At 41.6% G+C, this 18,588-nt stretch overlaps 1 protein-coding gene across 1 annotated transcript in view; it reads left to right on the forward strand.

The window, feature by feature from the left end:
• The window catches only part of LOC109469101, a 69,162-nt gene that overhangs the window by 34,390 nt on the left and 16,184 nt on the right, over positions 1–18,588 (forward strand). The window contains exons 52-87 of the mRNA XM_019767484.1: positions 1,645–1,764; positions 2,143–2,327; positions 2,868–3,048; positions 3,208–3,303; positions 3,574–3,818; positions 3,959–4,049; positions 4,198–4,414; positions 4,623–4,759; positions 4,924–5,140; positions 5,407–5,546; positions 5,748–5,867; positions 6,071–6,255; positions 6,418–6,598; positions 6,766–6,861; positions 7,179–7,465; positions 7,629–7,716; positions 7,878–8,094; positions 8,320–8,456; positions 8,570–8,695; positions 9,112–9,296; positions 11,298–11,478; positions 11,717–11,812; positions 12,017–12,258; positions 12,383–12,467; positions 12,666–12,883; positions 13,036–13,174; positions 13,478–13,695; positions 14,180–14,312; positions 14,672–14,778; positions 14,939–14,988; positions 15,165–15,325; positions 15,719–15,853; positions 16,216–16,443; positions 16,970–17,106; positions 17,497–17,868; positions 18,262–18,460. Of these exons, the coding sequence (XP_019623043.1) occupies positions 1,645–1,764; positions 2,143–2,327; positions 2,868–3,048; positions 3,208–3,303; positions 3,574–3,818; positions 3,959–4,049; positions 4,198–4,414; positions 4,623–4,759; positions 4,924–5,140; positions 5,407–5,546; positions 5,748–5,867; positions 6,071–6,255; positions 6,418–6,598; positions 6,766–6,861; positions 7,179–7,465; positions 7,629–7,716; positions 7,878–8,094; positions 8,320–8,456; positions 8,570–8,695; positions 9,112–9,296; positions 11,298–11,478; positions 11,717–11,812; positions 12,017–12,258; positions 12,383–12,467; positions 12,666–12,883; positions 13,036–13,174; positions 13,478–13,695; positions 14,180–14,312; positions 14,672–14,778; positions 14,939–14,988; positions 15,165–15,325; positions 15,719–15,853; positions 16,216–16,443; positions 16,970–17,106; positions 17,497–17,868; positions 18,262–18,460 (5,952 nt within the window). The remainder of the gene's footprint in view (positions 1–1,644; positions 1,765–2,142; positions 2,328–2,867; positions 3,049–3,207; positions 3,304–3,573; positions 3,819–3,958; positions 4,050–4,197; positions 4,415–4,622; positions 4,760–4,923; positions 5,141–5,406; positions 5,547–5,747; positions 5,868–6,070; positions 6,256–6,417; positions 6,599–6,765; positions 6,862–7,178; positions 7,466–7,628; positions 7,717–7,877; positions 8,095–8,319; positions 8,457–8,569; positions 8,696–9,111; positions 9,297–11,297; positions 11,479–11,716; positions 11,813–12,016; positions 12,259–12,382; positions 12,468–12,665; positions 12,884–13,035; positions 13,175–13,477; positions 13,696–14,179; positions 14,313–14,671; positions 14,779–14,938; positions 14,989–15,164; positions 15,326–15,718; positions 15,854–16,215; positions 16,444–16,969; positions 17,107–17,496; positions 17,869–18,261; positions 18,461–18,588) is intronic.

Below are 18,588 nucleotides of genomic sequence, written 5' to 3' on the forward strand. Positions count from 1 at the left end.
ATGCCCGTGTTGATGCACGAATGTGTATTTTTGCCGTTGCTGCTTTCGCGGTCAATGTAATATCGCAGACGCACCCCTACAATTACGAGGCGAATTGGAATGGTCCAGAAAAACGCGTTGTTTGGAATAGCAGTGGGGGGGGGCAAAAGGTTCATGCAGATACGGGGTGGTTTTTATAAGTGGTTCCAGATGTTTTTGCCCATGGTTAAGAGATGCCAAGTTTTTTGGAAGATGTTCGCAGCCAAAACGCATTCTTCCGTACGTCGCATTTCTGTGTAATTTCGCATGTGGTGTTGCATTATGTCCGGGATGATGCACGTCTTTTTATTTTTACCGTAGCTGTTTTGATATTGGAGTAAATGGTTATTTTTTAAACATCCCCATGTCGTTGAAATGTTGTCGTCCGTTTATGTCACCGGTAGTAAGTCGAGTAAGTGGAGTAAGTCGCGGCGGGGCTGATGGGGACGGAATGTGGGGTGGTCAGAGGTCAACATTAGGATATGTTAATACCGATGACGTAATCCTATCGATTTCAAACTGGTCGGGTGTGGCGACCTAGTGGCGGCGTGTACTAGTATTTAGTCACGTAGCAACTGCATGCTGGCCGCTTGACTGTACACATGGGCAATATTTTTTGGGTTGGGTTGGGCCGCTCCATAGTGTTAGTGGAGCAGCTCTTTGGGAAAATGGACAATATTTTTGAGTCAACCCATCAATGTGTTCTGCCTCGTGGTCGGATGTGGTCTGGGGCTGGTAAACCACACATACTAGTAGATCGGATAATTTAATGATTTGCTAGTTGTAAAGGCGTCTTGTAGTATGAGCCGGTATATGAAGAAGTAGCCTGTGTTACACAATCATGCTTTCGGCCGGATTGATGTGCAACTGTTACTAATTACGGGGACTGCGCTAATGCCGACCAGTCGCGCTGTACTGATACACCGCGAATGTGCGAGTGTTCCCTGTAGACAGTCCCGGGAGTCATTTCTTTCGCACATTCCAGGAGCCAAACCAAATACGTTCATGAGCCGAGTCCAAAAAACCGAAACGTGAAAATCGGATGATCGGACCTGATGTACATTTCTCTTTCTGTAGATTGTACACACAATACTCACATCTTAAGATAATCTGGCCATGGCAGGTAAAAAAAAGTAACCCTGAATCATACTAGATTAGCGTAAATGCATGTTTATGCGTTCAAAACAAGAAAAGAAATTGTTTCCCGGTATTAATCTCTTGAGACACGGCGCTGAATATTGACGCAAAAATATTCCGAGCATCGCGCGCCCTTCCCCGTATGCAAATCCCGCGTCACGTGTCGGCATTTCGCATCTCTGATTGGTTGTTGCGTCTTAAGATGACTGAGCCGACGCGCGTTTAAACAATTTTTCTTTGTTCGATTTATCACACTTCACAGAGAATTGTCGCCAATGGCTACTTCTTTTTGTTGCAATATATAATACTTCACGGAGAATTGTCGCCTATGGCTTCTTGTTTTTGTTTATTTTTTCACCATAAATCGTTAACTTTGACCTCATTTCTAGAATAATCCCAGTATACATGAAGTTATTTTTCTAAAGCAAGACGTCGTGAAAAGATAGCAACAGAACCATTCTGAAAGCTGTGATGATATCTCCTATACAGCGACGTGCGATGGTGCGTACGAATGTTACGGATCTCCAGGAAGCTGTGTGGGTGCTTGGGAGTTCTGTGATGGAAACGGCCTCTGTCCCTACAATGACGACGAATATTACTGCAGCAACTGTAAGTAACTGCAAGTCACGAACGTTAAGGTAGATCTGCTGTATAACTTCCTACTTGGCATTAAAGTTGCTCACATACAAATAAAAAACAGAATACCTAAAGACTAAAGTACCACGAAAGAAATCATGCAACTTTCAGTCTTGCTAGGTCGGCGAAAATGTCTATATAGTAACTGTAAGTACAAGAGCCACGAAATTGATATGCATAACAACTCCCTATACGTATAGTATTCTTTTCAATTGTGAAACTGACCTGTGAACATCAGTGGATGGAAAAAGCAATATAGCCATCTTCCAAGAGGTAAAAGGATTAAGCACCAGTAAAAAATCATGTAATTTTTTAATGGTACTATAATTGAATTTATGATTTGTATTCCAGACACCTGCATGCCCATTGAACTCGAGTACTGCCAAGGAGAAGTTCCATATAACAGATCGACTCTCCCCAACTACTTTGGACAAGAGAGCACAATGATGATTGAAGAGTCCGACATACACAGGAATGTGTCTCTTCTGGCTGATACGTCTTGCCATGAATACGTCAAATACGTCTACTGTCATATGGTAATTTTATTTTGTTTACTGCAATCGTATGGTATTTTATATTGCTGTTTGCTATGTACAGCCGACGTTGCACATGTTGCAGGCGTCATGGTTCTGTTTTTGAAAGGTTGATACTAAATTTAGGTCATACCTCAACCAAACATATTCGCATTATAATGATAGTGTATTCTGCATAAGTTGATAGTGTATTTTTTATAAAATGTGTACATCAATTTCACTAATATTGTGCTACCCTGGAATCCAAACTCGCTGTCCGGGCCGCAAAAGCCCTTCGCCCGCTGGTGTAAATTACCGCTACGGGGGAGTCTAGCCCGGGGGGAGTTTGGCTGGTCGGACTAGGGCCAGCCAACTCCCCTCGGGCTCAACTCCCCGTAGCGGTAATTTAGGCAGGCGGGCGAAGGGCTCTCGGCTGCCGAAGGAAAAAGGCTAACGGCCCGATACTAGTTTGGCATCCAGGGTAATATTGTGCACGCTGTATTAACACTTAACATCAAGCTGAAAGCTTGAAGTAAGCAATTTTTATGTCCTACCCTATTACAGGCGGTTCCTGAGTGTGTTACGGACGGTGTACGAGGCCAGCCTCTGTGTCGCTCCCTGTGTGAGGAGATCAGACAGACTTGTGCAGAGGAGATAAAGGAGATTGGGGTCCAGTTTGATAAGAGCTCCTGTGACATGATCTTTCCGGACTCTGTCCAGAATGATACATGCAAGCTAGCAAAAGGTATCCATTGTAGTTTATCTAAAGCGGGTTGCGTAAAAGGTGTATCCTGGTACTATCTTACCTTTGATGATTCCTGATGTAACAGGTTGCATATATAGATTGATAATGAAATTTACAGTGAATTCTTGCATGTAAGAAATTTTGCATTTTCTTGTGTAGAATTCAACTGTACATTTGACGTTGATACGTGTGAATGGATGGCTGGCAACAGCAGCCAAGCCGTCAGGCTTCAACCAGCATCGGAATCTGACTCAGGTAAGTGTTTGATTAATATCTAGTCGCTATTTTCTTTATTTGTTCATTACGCTTGTTCTAACAATGTTTTCTTTTTATTTGAATTTTTTTCAATAAAACAAAGCCCTTATATCATTATTCCGAAAAAAAAAATTGTTGATTAACGACGCCGAATGGCATGGCACGTTTAGATGCACGACACGTCAGCAAGAAAACAAACATGTAGCAAATTGAATATAAATGCTATCCACAACAAAATAGCTCTTCTTATATTATTATTGGTTTGAATAGGAAAATATGCATCACTGAATGGAGCCTCATCAAAACTAACAAGTCCAACTATGTACACGGACAACAAATGCCTGAGGATGAGGTATCTCGTGAGAGGTGACGGCAGCAGGTTAACAGTGTACGTGACGGGACCGGACGGCAATAGCTTCAGCACCTGGCGGGAATCATCTACTTATGTTCGGGAAGAAGAGGAGGCATGGTCATCCATCAATCTGAACATAAACAAAGGGTGGCCTTGGTTTAAGGTAATTTCAATATTGTGTATATATTGAGAATTAGACATTGAATAAGGAAATGAAATTGTTTCTTTTGGTAGACTTAATCAATGCTGCAACATGAATGCTTCCGAGAAAAAGTAGCTAAACTTGTTTTTTTTTCCTTACAGGTGTCTCTGGACGCGTATGTGGCCGACGATGGAGAGGTAGGAGTGGACGATGTTACTCTCTCTGACGGATCATGTGCAGGAGAAGAAGCAGGTAAGCAGTAGTAGATCCTGAATAGAGCTTAATTGTTTGGAAGAATATTGCATTTTGAAGATTATCTAATATCAAAGCTACTTCTTTCTGTTTTGCGTACAATAGACTGCGTAACAACAAGTTGTCTTGATAAAAAACTGCATTTCAGTTTCTCCTGGATGCGAGCCAATGAAGTTCGAACGTTGCCTGGACATGCCTTACAATTTCACCACCTATCCGAATGCGCTCGGCTGGGACAGAGATCTCGCTCTTCATCTAAGTCCCCACAGCTTCCAGGCGTTTGACCAGATCGCGGACTGCCATCGTGATCTACAGTTCTACCTCTGCTCCTTCATCTTCCCTGAATGCACACCGTTAGGAATGAGGTAAGTTGATATTCTATGTCCATAGCTGTACATGTAATGTCGGTTTCCCTTGAAGTGGTAAGGTCCTACCCATGTCAATAGCAAACGGCTCGGTAACTCTTTTCGTAATCACATATGCCACCCTGTAAAGTTATGCCTGTGGCAAGACATTACAGGTACATTACTACAAGGTACCTATTAGTAATTACTTTTTGTTTTCCTTTGGTAGACTCCCATGTCGCTCTTTCTGTGAGAGTGTCGGTGAGGCTTGTGCAGCAAGAGCGAATGCCGCCGGCCTGACATGGGACCCCAATGGCTGCCAAAGCTTATCAGATGATGAGCCGTACTGTTCTGTACCAAAAGAAGGTGAGCTCATTTTTTTGCAGTACATGTTTTGCTTGGTTTATAGAGGAAAAAGATAATTCCGAATCATAACGGACAGTTCCTTTACTTACAAACAGCTTCTTTTAGTTTTCTTCATTGATTATTTTTACTATGGATTACATAATAACAAAACGCTTTTTCCTCAGTGCCAGATTGCGACCCAATACCTTTCGGCCGATGTCAAAACATGCCATACGCCGACACGTCCTTCCCGAACTGGTTAGGGTGGCAGGGACCAACAGACGCCATCGGAAACGCAACAGCGATATTTGCAGCCCTTGACCAGATTTCTGATTGCCACAAGGACTTGGACTTCTTTTTGTGCTCACTGTACTTCCCGTCGTGCACGTCGACAGGAATCAAGTAAGTCACACTTTCAGAATGACACGGGCAGTAAATAACGTGTTAGTATATCTGTGGCAAAAAATCAGTACTTGAAGTAACTAAGTCTAACGATTGCAAGTTGAAGTTGAAGTATGCCATGTTAGAATTATGTTAGCATTATTTAATAGCTGGACTTTTTTTAATTAAGACAAGTTGCTGGAGATAATATACTGGTATATATGTAATATACATGTAAGTGCGTGTAATAAACGGGATACAGTATGACTTCTTCTCTTCTCAAACAGATTCCCATGTCGTTCTCTCTGCGATGAGATCAATAACGCATGTGCACTACGCGCCCTTGCTATTGGTATTCCATGGGACACCGCCGGCTGTGTCACCCTGCCAGAAAGCAGCTACCTAGAAGGGTGCATCGCTCCTAAAGGTGTGGCCAGCGTGTTTTTTTTTTTTTTGGTTTTTGTTTGTTAATTGAGCACGAGAAACCATTAACATTAACTACTTTTGTACAATACTCTCCTGTATACATGACGTTATCCTAACCTTTTCTAAAGCAGGACGTTGTAAAAGGACAGGAACAGGACCATTTGGCAAATTCTTAAACTGTGATGATATCTTCTAAATGCAGCGACATGCGATGGTGCGTACGAATGTTACGGATCTCCTGGAAGCTGTGTGGGTGCTTGGGAGTTCTGTGATGGAAACGGCTTCTGTCCCTACAATGACGACGAATTTGCCTGCAGCAACTGTAAGTAATTTTAAGCCATGAAAGTAAACGTACAACTACTGCATAATTTCCTATAGGCCTTGAAAGTGTGAAACCGAACCATAAGTGGGTTTAAGTGGATCAATATAGCATACAAACAAAGAAGTAGAAGACCTACAGACTTATGTATCACGAAAGAAATCATGCAATTTTTCATCTTACTAAGTGAATTATTTCTATTCCAGACACCTGCATGCCCATTGAACTCGAGTACTGCCAAGGCGAGGTTCCCTACGACAGAACGATTCTTCCCAACTACTTTGGACAAGAGAACACAATGATGATTGAAGAGTCCGACATACACAGAAATGTGTCTCTCCTGGCTGATACGTCTTGCCATGAATACGTCAAATACGTCTACTGTCATATGGTAATCTTATTCTGTTAACTACAGCCAATGTTACATAATTTTATATTGCAGGTGCCATGACTGTGTTCTGAAGGTTGATTGTTAGTTTTGCCCGTTGTATTATATTGACAAATAACAGCTAGTAAAAGCTTGTATGAAACTTCATCAACTACCCTATTACAGGCGGTTCCTGAGTGTGTTATGGACGGTGTACGAGGCCAGCCCCTGTGTCGCTCCCTGTGTGAGGAGATCAGACAGACGTGTGCAGAGGAGATAAAGGAGATTGGGTTCCAGTTTGAGAAGAGCACCTGTGACATGATCTTCCCAGACTCTGTTCAGAATGATACATGCCAACTAGCAAAAGGTATCCGTTGTAGACTCTCTCAAGTGGGTTGCCTGAAACGTTGTGTATTCTGATCGTATCATACACTATGAAATTAATGTATCAGGTGTTTAGATTGATAAAGATTGATAAAGAATGAAATCAACAGTAAATTATTTAATGTGAGGCTTTTGCATTTTCTTTTGTAGAATTCAACTGCACATTTGACGATGATACGTGTGAATGGATGGCTGGCAACAGCAGCCAGGCTGTAATGCTTCAACCAGCATCGGAATCTAACTCTGGTGAGTGTTAAATCAATATTTATTTTGTTTATTTTTATTTTACAGAACTGATGATCAAATAAATATATGACAATGCCTAATGGTTTGGTTTTCAATTTTCTGAAGGGTAAACCATTTCTTGTTGTGTAACGTTGATTAGCCTTTCGTTGGTGAATAGGATATTTAAATCATGTCTCTTTTTCTACCTCCATGGGTTAAATAAAAGACTTGTTAAGCACTCATTAAAAATACGGCACATATAGAAAATTGAATGGATATGTGATTCACTGAGCGTTTCTAATTATAATCTTTTAAATCTGATCATTGTATTTAAATAGGCAAATACGCATCACTGAATGGAGCCTCATCAAAACTAACAAGTCCAACGATGTACACGGACAACAAATGCCTGAGGATGAGGTATCTCGTGAGAGGTGACGGCAGCAGGTTAACAGTGTACGTGACGGGACCGGACGGCAATAGCTTCAGCACTTGGCGGCAGTCATCTACTTATGTACGGGAAGGGCAGGAAGAGGAGGAGGAGGACGACGACGAGGATGAGGAGGAAGAGGAGGAATGGTCATCCATCAATCTGAACATCAACAAAGGGTGGCCCTGGTTTAAGGTAATTCTAATATTTCATTTCCAAATCAAAGATAAAGAAACTGTGCGGGGATTAGGCCTGAATGAAATTTAAAAAATTCTGTTAGATGAATTTATTACTTTTGCACACTTTGGAATTTATACCTGTGACAAGAAGTAAAGTTTAACTTGTTATTTCGTTACAGGTGTCTCTGGACGCGTATGTCGCCGAGGGCGGAGAGGTAGGAGTGGACGATGTTACTCTCTCCGACGGATCATGTGAAGCAGAAGAAGGTAAAAACTAGCTTACGCTGAATTGAGCTTTACGGCTTTCAACTACTTTTATATCTCCATATATTGTAATACTATAACTTATCCAAAGGGTAGTCATTGTTTTACACATAATAGAGTATGTGACGGCGTGTTCGTTACGTCCTAATACAATTGTTTTTCAGTTTCTTTTGGATGCGAGCCAATGAAGTTCGAACGTTGCCTGGACATGCCTTACAATTTCACCACCTATCCGAATGCGCTCGGCTGGGACAGAGATCTCGCCCTTTCCCTCGGCCCTCACACCTTCCAGGCGTTTGACCAAATCGCTGACTGCCATCGTGATCTGCAGTTCTACCTCTGCTCCTTCATCTTCCCTGAATGTACACCGTTTGGAATGAGGTAATTTGAATTTGGATATTTGTCCTTAGTTACATGTAATGTTGGTTTTCTTTAAAGCGTTTGAAGGCTTTCTCATGTCAATGGCAAATTACTATCTAACTCTTTTCCAAACCAATATGTTACCCTAAAACATTATGCTTCTTGTCAGTACATTAAAATGTTTAATCCAGCTATACAGTAGTTATTATATAGATTAGTAATCCTGTTCCCGTTTTCCTTTGGTAGACTCCCATGTCGCTCTTTCTGTGAGAGTGTCAGTGAGGCTTGCGCAGCAAGAGCGAATGCCGCCGGCCTTACATGGGACTCCAATGGCTGCCAAAGTTTACCGGATGATGAGCCCTACTGTTCTGTACCAAAAGGAGGTGAGATTACATTTACTTAAAAATTTTATTCTTTTAAATGCATAAATAATCTTGACATACCTTATACTATTATACTATTTAACACATGACACCTTTATATGTTTCATATCTAGAAGGTTGCCCAGAGGGACACTATGAATGCTATGGTTCAGGACAGTGTGTTGGTCCATGGCAGTTTTGCGACGGAATGCCAGACTGTCCTTTTAACGATGACGAAAGTGAAGTGGTCTGTGGAAGATGTAAGTAATCATGACAACATAACTTGAATGTTCCTTAGTCTTTACCCTTAGCAAATATTCTGTATCTGTTTAATCAAACACTCCAAACTTTTATTTTGGTAATGTTATCGTTCTGTGTCAAATAACTATCTTTAAATCAAACCGTATTTTGCTGCATATCTTTGTACTTAATGTTTTAGAGACACATAACGTGCACTGAAAAAAAGAAAAGAAAGATAAATGCTTTGAAAGTAATATGTAAACCCGCTATTGTTTATAATGATGGTAGTTCTTCAACGTAGTATTCTACTTTGTCAAGTTTCAAAATAGATTTTAATGGTTGTTGTAGATTATCACCGTACAAATTGTATGGTATTGAATGGTTTCAAATTCGCATAGCCTATTCATGTGTATTTGTAATGGATGTTACTTTCTAGACGAGTGTATGCCCATGGACTTCGAGTACTGCCAGGATGTAGTCAACTACACCAGGGCGTTCTTCCCCAACTACTACGGCCAGCAGAACGTGTCAGTGATCGAACAATCAGACATTCACCAGATAGCTGTCAGCTTTGCGAGCACCAACTGCCATCCTGATAGCAACTTATTCTACTGCCACTTGGTATGATGTCAATACTATCAATGCTTAAATTACTGTTTAGTCCTTCGTAAAGTTCGGTCAAGCGCCCGTGACTTTTTAATTATATTCATCAATTGTTTAATGTGCATATTTGTTTGTTAGAGCCATTATTTACTCCTGAAAAGCACAAATCGTCCTGCAGGCCGCTTTTCATTGAGGTATTGAGGGAGGATGTAAGGGTCAGGAAAGTATATCAAAAGGATCAAAGTTTACATCATTCAAGTTCTAATATTATGAAGCCATACCATTTTTACACATACGTGGTATAAAAACGTACATACATATTTACTCCGTGAAGGAGGTCAGGACCTCCGGACGGAGTGTTGTGATCGGCTGATTTTTCGTGTTCGCAGTCAAAACACTGGGTTCTCTTTGTGTAATCGGCACGCAATTTTATACGCCGTCTGCGGGCATGCCCGTGTTGATGCACGAATGTGTATTTTTGCCGTTGCTGCTTTCGCGGTCAATGTAATATTGCAGACGCACCCCTACAATTACGAGGCGAATTGGAATGGTCCAGAAAAACGCGTTGTTTGGAATAGCAGTGGGGGGGGGTGGGAACTTCATGCAGATACGGGGTGGGTTTTGTATAAGTGGTTCCAGATGTTTTTGTCCCATGGTCAAGAGATGCCAAGTTTTTTGGAAGATGTTCGCAGCCAAAACGCATTCTTCCGTACGTCGCATTTTTGTGTAATTTCGCATGTGGTGTGGCATTATGTCCGGGATGATGCACGTCTTTTTATTTTTACCGTAGCTGTTTTGATATTGGAGTAAATGGTTATTTTCGAAACATCCCCATGTCGTTGAAATGTTGTCGTCCGTTTATGTCACCGGCAGTACAGTAAGTCGCGGCGGGGCTGATGGGGACGGAAATGTGGGGTGGTCAGAGGTCAACATTACGAAATGTTAATACCGATGACGTAATCCTATCGATTTCAAACTGGTCGGGTGTGGCGACCTAGTGGCGGCGTGTATTTAGTCACGTAGCAACTGGCCGGTCGTCCTAGCAACGACACATGGCCAATGTTTTTGGGTTGGGCCGCTCCATAGTGTTAGTGGAGCAGCTCTTTGTAAACATGGACAATATTTTTGAGCAACCCATCAATGTGTTCTGCCTCGTAGTCGGATGTGGTCTGGGGCTGGTAAACCGCACATACAGTACTAGTAGATCGGGTAATTTTATGATTTGCTAGTTGTAAAGGCGTCGTGTAGTATGAGCCGGTATATGAAGAAGTAGCCTGTGTTACACAATCATGCTTTCGGCCGGATTGATGTGCAACTGTTACTAATTGCAGGGACTGCGCTAATGCCGACCAGTCGCGCTGTCCTGATACACCGCGAATGTGCGAGTGTTCCCTGTAGACAGTCCCGGGAGTCATTTTTTTCGCACATTCCAGGAGCCAAACCAAAATACGTTCATGAACCGAGTCCAAAACCGAAACGTGAAAATCGGATGATCGGACCTGATGTACATTTCTCTTTCTGTAGATTGTACACACAATACACACATCTTTAGATAATCTGGCCATGGCAGGTAAAAAAAAAAAGTAACCCTGAATCATACTAGATTAGCGTAAATGCATGTTTATGCGTTCAAAACAAGAAAAGAATTTGTTTCCCGGTATTAATCTCTTGAAACACGGCGCTGAATATTGACGCAAAAATATTTCGGGCATCGCGCGCCCTTCCCCGTTGTTTAGACTGTATGCGAATCCCGCGTCACGTGTCGGCATTTCGCATCTCTGATTGGTTGTTGCGTCTTAAGATGACTGAGCCGACGCGCGTTTAAACAATTTTTCTTTGTTCGATTTATCACACTTCACAGAGAATTGTCGCCAATGGCTACTTCTTTTTGTTGCAATATATAATACTTCACGGAGAATTGTCGCCTATGGCTTCTTGTTTCATTTTGGGTTTAGAGATTGAACATGTGTTTTACAGTTGGAAGCTTACACACTCTCTTTAAATACTCTTTCCCTGTAGGTAGTTCCAGAATGTCAGGAAAATGACGTCCGTGGCAAACCAGTATGTCGCGCCGTGTGCGAGGAAGTGCGACAAGAGTGTTCAGACGAAGTCGACGCTTTGCAAGTTCCACTGACCAAAGAATGGTGCTACGCAACGTTCCCTGACTCTGTTCACAATGATACTTGCATACTCTTTAGAGGTAAACAACTACTTATCTACTACTGATTAGGCTACTACTTATAGGCTATTCAACTTCTGCTAAAAGTAATGTCACCGCCTACGCGTTGACCATTTAATTCTTACCTTACCTTATACATGCACACAATTTCATCATAATAAGACATGCACAGTAAAAGACTCAGCATGCATGAGCTACATCATTTGATTTAATGTATATCAACAACATTGGATTGTACACTAACAAATATATTCTTTAGGACTCAATTGCACTTTCGACGACGACTTCTGCAACTGGGATCAAGTTGTGCAAGGTAGTGAGCCTTGGACGCAAGTGATGAGCTCTTCAAGACCAGGTGAACCTTGCCTATTATTGAATATTATAATAAATGCATTGTACCATTCTACACTGTCTCGATTGGTCTCGCCATAGATAAATTAAGATTGTGAAGTATTTTATTTCTATGAAATCTTTTTCCTCAAAATGCTCACGTCGGCTATGTACAACATGTAAATGAATAAAGTTGGACAATGTGTGTTATCTGGCCATGTCCCTTCAGGAAAACATATAACATCTAGTGGTCCGTCGTCGCAACTGCTCGTCAGCCCAAGGATCTATACAGATGACAAATGCCTGAGGTTCTATTATATGCTGACGGGAAGTGACACCAGGGTCCTTCTGAAATTAATGGGGCCGAACGGCGTGTCCTGGAACGCCTGGAATACGACAACCTCTCGGTCTGTGAGCAACCAATGGACCACTGCGAGCATCGGTATCAAGACGGGCCTGGATTCGGTCCAGGTAATTTCTTATAAACCTTTTAAAGCATTACTTTTAAAGGACCATGTAGCCTTCTATGCTTATCATATATTGATTATCGTAAAGTTTAATTTGATTCTAATACAAGGGTATTCGTTCTCTTCAGGTGTCAATCCAGGCATTTGCAGATGGCGATGGAAGTTTTAGTATTGACAATATAACCCTGTCTGACGGTCCATGTTCCAAAGAAGGTAATTTTTTGGAATGTTTAAATGCAATAAACACGATTACGTATTTAGCACTAGTTTAAGGTACTAAAGCTAAGTCATGCTAAAGCTGATCATTATACCTTTGCTCAATTACACCACTGTTTCTGCAAGTGAAGCTATTTCAATTAGAACTCATCGTCTGACCAGTAGCATCTGTTCTTATCTTCAATTTCTTTTTAGTCGAGTGTGAGCCTATCATGATCGACGTATGCCGAGGCGTGGTACCGTACACCGAGACACTATTCCCCAATCTACTGGGGCACAGTTCTCAGCAGGCCTTTTTAGATGATCCGAACAGTGTCAGTGTCATCAACCAGTTGATGAACAGCAACTGCCATCCTAACATTGGGTTTGCCGTGTGCTCTGCACTGGTGCCAAGATGTGTGGACTCAAGACAGGTGCGCTTTTTTGTGTTGACAATTTTTTGTTAGCTGATGGCCATAATTACTTCTTCAAGCTCATAAGATATTACAATATTTTCCAGGTTTCAGAGAAAACTTCAGCTATTATATAAAATCACAATTTATAGAATTTGTTGTTTCTATTTTAGCTACCACCCTGTAGAGGATTCTGCAACGAGATCAGAGCGTCCTGCCAACCGGTGCTAGGGATGGCCGGTCAGGAGTGGCCTTTTGAATGTGAAGCATTTCCGTTTGAGTTCCAGGGAGAGTGCTCTACACCAGCCCCAGGTAACTTGATCAAACTGGAATTCTGCATTTATTTCCAATGAGTTTTGTGTGGCGATGCTCTTTATACGTTATTGTAGAAAAGATAGATTGTCTAACTCGCCTCAATAATCAAGGAAGGTTAGGCCGAGAAGTACATGTAATCAAAAACGTATCTATTGTATTCTGAGAAAACGTTCAGTCATTTACGATCTATTAAGCCTTTGTTGAGTATTCTATAAGATGCTGGTGTCATATGAAACTCAAAAACATGAAAACTTTCTTATATGCTGCTGTGTTGACTTTGTGTACATTCTTTGTCTCCAGCCCAATGTGAGCCGATTGAAATTGGCATGTGCAGAAATGTTGTACCATACAACACCACAACATTCCCCAACCTGCTGGGCCATGTTTCCCAGCAGTCTTTCCTCACCACCCCGGAAAGTGTCAGCGTAATCACCGCTCTGATGAACAGCGGCTGTCATCCTGATGTAGAATTCGCCGTCTGCTCTGCACTGGTGCCAAACTGTGTCGACTCAATGCAGGTAAATCTTCATACTGACATTTAATTGATTCCTATAATTTCAACATTACTCATTGATCTTTTACAATTCCATAAAACTTCGCTCCTGATATAACTTAAGGTAATCGTATCAAAAAAAGTTTTGCAAAAAAAAAAAGTTCTTTTCATTATGAAATCTACGTGGTCATGAGGGTTGAGCAAGTGGCACAGAGTATGGTTTGGCCTATAATCTAGTCTTCAAGTTCATTTCTTTACAATTTCGTCTTTTTTCGTTTGATTTTGGCATTCTACGACATTGGTATAGTTTTTATTATTTTTTTTGTAACTTATGGTATATTTTTGCTCATTTTGCAACTGTTTTGTACGATTTACAGTATGGTTGAAAACTTTTTTTTTTGGAAACGGCCGAAAATTCATGCGCGCGCGGATGTCATCCATATAATCAAATCAACATGGCCTTAGGTGTATGTACTGCTAAAATGTGTGTCGTTTTCTGCTATGTGCAGATACCACCCTGCCGAGACTTCTGCAATGAAGTAAAGGACAGCTGTGAACAGTTACTCCTGGACATTGGAGAGTCGTGGCCATTCGAATGTAACGATTTTGCTCCTCGAGGCAGGTGCATTTCACCTGATCCAGGTAGGTAACTCCCTCACATTCATGCGTTCATGTACATGTATTTATTAATGGTTTACATCTTTTAACGTTTTCTCTGCTGAATGCAATAATACGTAGTACTACATAGTGTCGTCTGTATAGCCTTGTGCAAGATGCCTTCCCCATATTCTGATCAATTTACACCCCTTCCAGCTACATGCCAATTGTGGAACAAAATCGACAATGCCAGAGCTAATCATAATATAATTGCTTCTATCTTGCACATAACGTCACATACTAGTGACGGTGACAAGATAGTGTACATGTTTTAAAATAACGGTTTCAACAGTCTCTACTAACGATAATCAGATTTATTCCTTAACTCTATTTAATGATTTCAGTCGTGGTCTACGCCGCCTTGACGTTGCCTGATGAAGATTTCACTGATGACCTTTACGACTCGAGCACTCCACGTTACAGAGTGCTGACAGCGACATTGCAAAGAGAGGTGATACTTATGTCTAGTACATAATTATGTACTCTTCTGTTGCTGTTAGTATTGCCTGAAATGTGTTGTGAGAATACTATTTATATTGCTGTTCAGAGAATACAAATAAATCACTGTTGTCTCAAGTACTTACCTTCACATTTTCATTCCTTGTTTACAGATACCTAAAGCCTTTGAGACCCCTGTAACCGTAACTGTGGCCAACCTTAGGTAAATATACACTTTGTGATAGAGCTTTATAAAATACAATATACGAATAATTTTCCTTTCATCCACTTTAAATCTATTTATCCGTTCTTTGGTCTCATGATTTAAATGAATCTGCATATGTATTTAACGTTACATTTGTATCAATTCTAAATGTTGCATTTTTTCGTTTCTTTTAGGCCAGGAAGTGTGATTGCCACTGTTGGCATGGGGTTCGAGAACACTGGCCAGGCCCCAGAATCAGATGAGGCCGCGATAGCAACCCTCCAGCAGTATGTCAGCGGGAAAAGGGGACGTCTTGGCAGCCTTACTGTGAGCCAGGTGGTCGGTGTACCTCCTGGTATGTACAAGTAGCACAAGTAACATTTCCCAGCACGGTCTATCAACCAATATCAAGTACTTGTATATGACAGCCTTGCTATTTCATCATCACAACTTGAACAAAATTTTGATTTATCCCAATATACAATTAAAAAAGCCGCAAGGGAGCCCTAAATCTTATCAAGGCCTAGGCATCTGCAGGTACTACGTTTTATGACAATCCATACAAAGCTTCTTCAATTATCGTGCTAAACCACATACACATATACATACACACATAAATATGTACATAAAAAAGGCTTCTGGCAAAGGTACCAAGTTAAGAGTGGTACATGACAACTAAAGAGAAGCAAAAACCCGATTATCCTTTTTAAAGAATATTGTGGTTTTGTTCTGTATTCGACCACTACAGTTGATGTAACTAGACCGTGCGACGAAAACCCGTGCGGAGACAACGGAGTATGTGAGGAGGTAGATGGAACGTTTGGGATGGCAGCCTATCGCTGCACTTGTCAATACGGCTTCACCGGATACAACTGTGAAATACGTAAGTTTTCCGTGAATAATTTCATCAGGTTATAAAGTCCATAAATAAAGAGACTCCTTTTGCAAAGATATGAGACAGGCGATGCGCGCGAAACTTCGACTGAAAAGGAGTCTCTTCAATCACGTACGTTTTAGCTTGTTTAACTATCTGTATAGCCGGTATACCGGTATAACCGCCTCTCCGCGTAACACGCTAGCTTTGCAGGTACGAGGCGCGGCGGCAGCTGATCATATTACGCCAAACGATTGGTTACACCAAGTGAGAAAATATCGGTGAAATTATATCTATTCGGCATGTATTTGCTAGTTCTTTTCTGTATATATATTAGGCTTACTTGTTCATATTTTCCTCCATGATATCAGGTATTGCTGGACGATGCCACGAAAGTATCCAGAGTGTCCTGAGTAAGCAGGATGGTTCTCCTATTGTCGGGGTCTTTTTACCGCAGTGCCGAGACGATGGCAGTTACGAGAACCTGCAGTGCCATCCCAGTACAGGGTACTGTTGGTGCGTCACCGCTGACGGGACTGAGGTCCCCGGTACCCAGACCCCGCCTGGACAAAACCGTACAGACTGCGTCGCCGCTATGAGTAAGATCATTAATTTTATAAAAGATATTTTATGAATTCGGTGACAGGGTACAAGAACACGTTGTGGTGGGGAACCAAATAGTACCTCTATCTGTATCCGTACAGCCGGTATAACTGCCCTTCTGCGTAACACACTAGCTAGTATGACCAAATACAAAAGAAGAAAAAAAATGCTGCATTTGATATGATTACTAAAAATGTTATAGATTGATTTTATATTAACAATATCTAAATGTGTTGGCACGTGTTCCCAAACGATTTTACGTACTGACATAGTTATTTATAGCTAGCGATGACCTATTGCATTTTAGCACATTCTACATCTTTATTGGTGTAAGAGCATGTAATGGGTGGGAGGAGTCCGAACAGTTGTTCGTGAATAGATTTTGATATTCTTGTCAACGTATAAAGATATGCACTGGGCATTAGACTAATACATTTGACATAACATCGATACTTATACAGGAGAAAATAAAGAAACAATAGCATATATATAGCATAACGTGAAGGTATATGTCTTTTCTAGGTGTGGAGTTGTATCCGTTCGGCCCGGGACAAGGGGACACAGTAGTGGAGTTCAGCGACTTGGACGATGGGACTTCTGACAGAATCAACATTCCAGCCGGCTTCCCCTTCTTCTACACCAGGCATTCCAGGTTCTATGTAAGTTAATATGCCGATTTTACATGTACTTGTGCGTACATATACATGGGGTTCAAATAATAGCTAAGTGTAGAGTAGCAAAGCTGTTACTCTCAACACTTGAATCAACAAATTGATCCTTGTAATCCGTTGTAATTAGCTTTTGACTAATCTACATGTAGTGGCAGTGTTTACATTTTTTGTAACATTGCTAGGAGTGAAAGTATTCATTTGTAGTACGTATTCATACGCATCTAAAACAAAACGGCTGTCGTCGTCTACCACATAGTACATGGCTCAGGATATCCATCTGCGATTCATCATAAGAAATAAATGTGAAAAACTTAACGTTATATTTATTAATTGGTACCTTTTTATTTAGTGTTCAAAATATGTAACTTAACGCTTCAGATCGGTGTGAATGGGCTGATCAGCTTTGGAAGGCGCTACGGCAGCTACATACCTGTACCGTTCCGTACCGGATCCGGAAACACCAGGCCTGTGATTGCTCCGTTCTGGGCAGACCACGATTTGAGGAGGAGAGACGGCCAATCCAATGTGTTCTACCAAGAGTACAGGGGCAAGGTCGTGCGCCTACCTGCTAACAGCGGTGTAAGAGGCGTGAATGCTGACGTCGCCGCACTCGCACAGAACGTGGTGACACGAGTAATCAGTGACGTCACAGCGTACGCCGATCTAAGTGACGACTTTGACCCGTCTTGGATTGCTGTTATAACCTGGTCGAACATGACGGCATATCCGAGCGGAAGCAACCCTGACCAGGTAAGAGTTCCAACTAGAAACGTGCACGCAATCAAATAAAAGATCAAGCGTTCTTTGAAGCCATTCTCATAGTATATTTTGCTTCAGCCAATCGTTTAGAGTCGTAGAACATATGCATCCCATTCCCCGTAATAACGCTGCACTTGTACGAGCCATATACAATGTACAGCAGATGTACATGACATGTGGCGTGACGGTAGAGTGCTCGTCTTAACACAACTTTCCTCACTTCACTCAGGTGAAAATGAGCATTGTATTGTTCTCTGTGTTGATGGTGGCACAAAGATAAGTTGAAAAAAAACTTGAGTGTGCCGTCACCATGTCCTCTCATTACATGTTGGAATAAAGAAATGTACATCTAGTCAATAACATCTTGGTTGTTTTCGTCTGCAGACTGTAACACATCAGCTCGTCCTCGCCACCGATGGAGTGAAGTCCTTCGCCCTCTTCAACTACGGCGCCATGAACTGGGAGCAGACATGGCGGGAGGCTCGCCTGGGCTATACGGCAGCTGACAGTATCAACTTCTTTGACTCCAAGTACTCAGGCCTTCCCGAGATCTTCAACATCAATGAGTTCGTTGGAAACACCGGTACATTTTCTCATTTTATACCGTAACACAGAGCCATAGCCAAGCCTCTATTGCGTCAATATCTAATCATCATAGATATAGATACCACACCTCATGAATGTTAAAATACTGTTTACACTATTGCTATT

The sequence above is a fragment of the Branchiostoma belcheri genome, unplaced genomic scaffold (assembly GCF_001625305.1).
Source record: "Branchiostoma belcheri isolate BF01 breed outbred unplaced genomic scaffold, Haploidv18h27 scaffold20, whole genome shotgun sequence".
Lineage (NCBI taxonomy): Eukaryota > Metazoa > Chordata > Leptocardii > Amphioxiformes > Branchiostomatidae > Branchiostoma > Branchiostoma belcheri.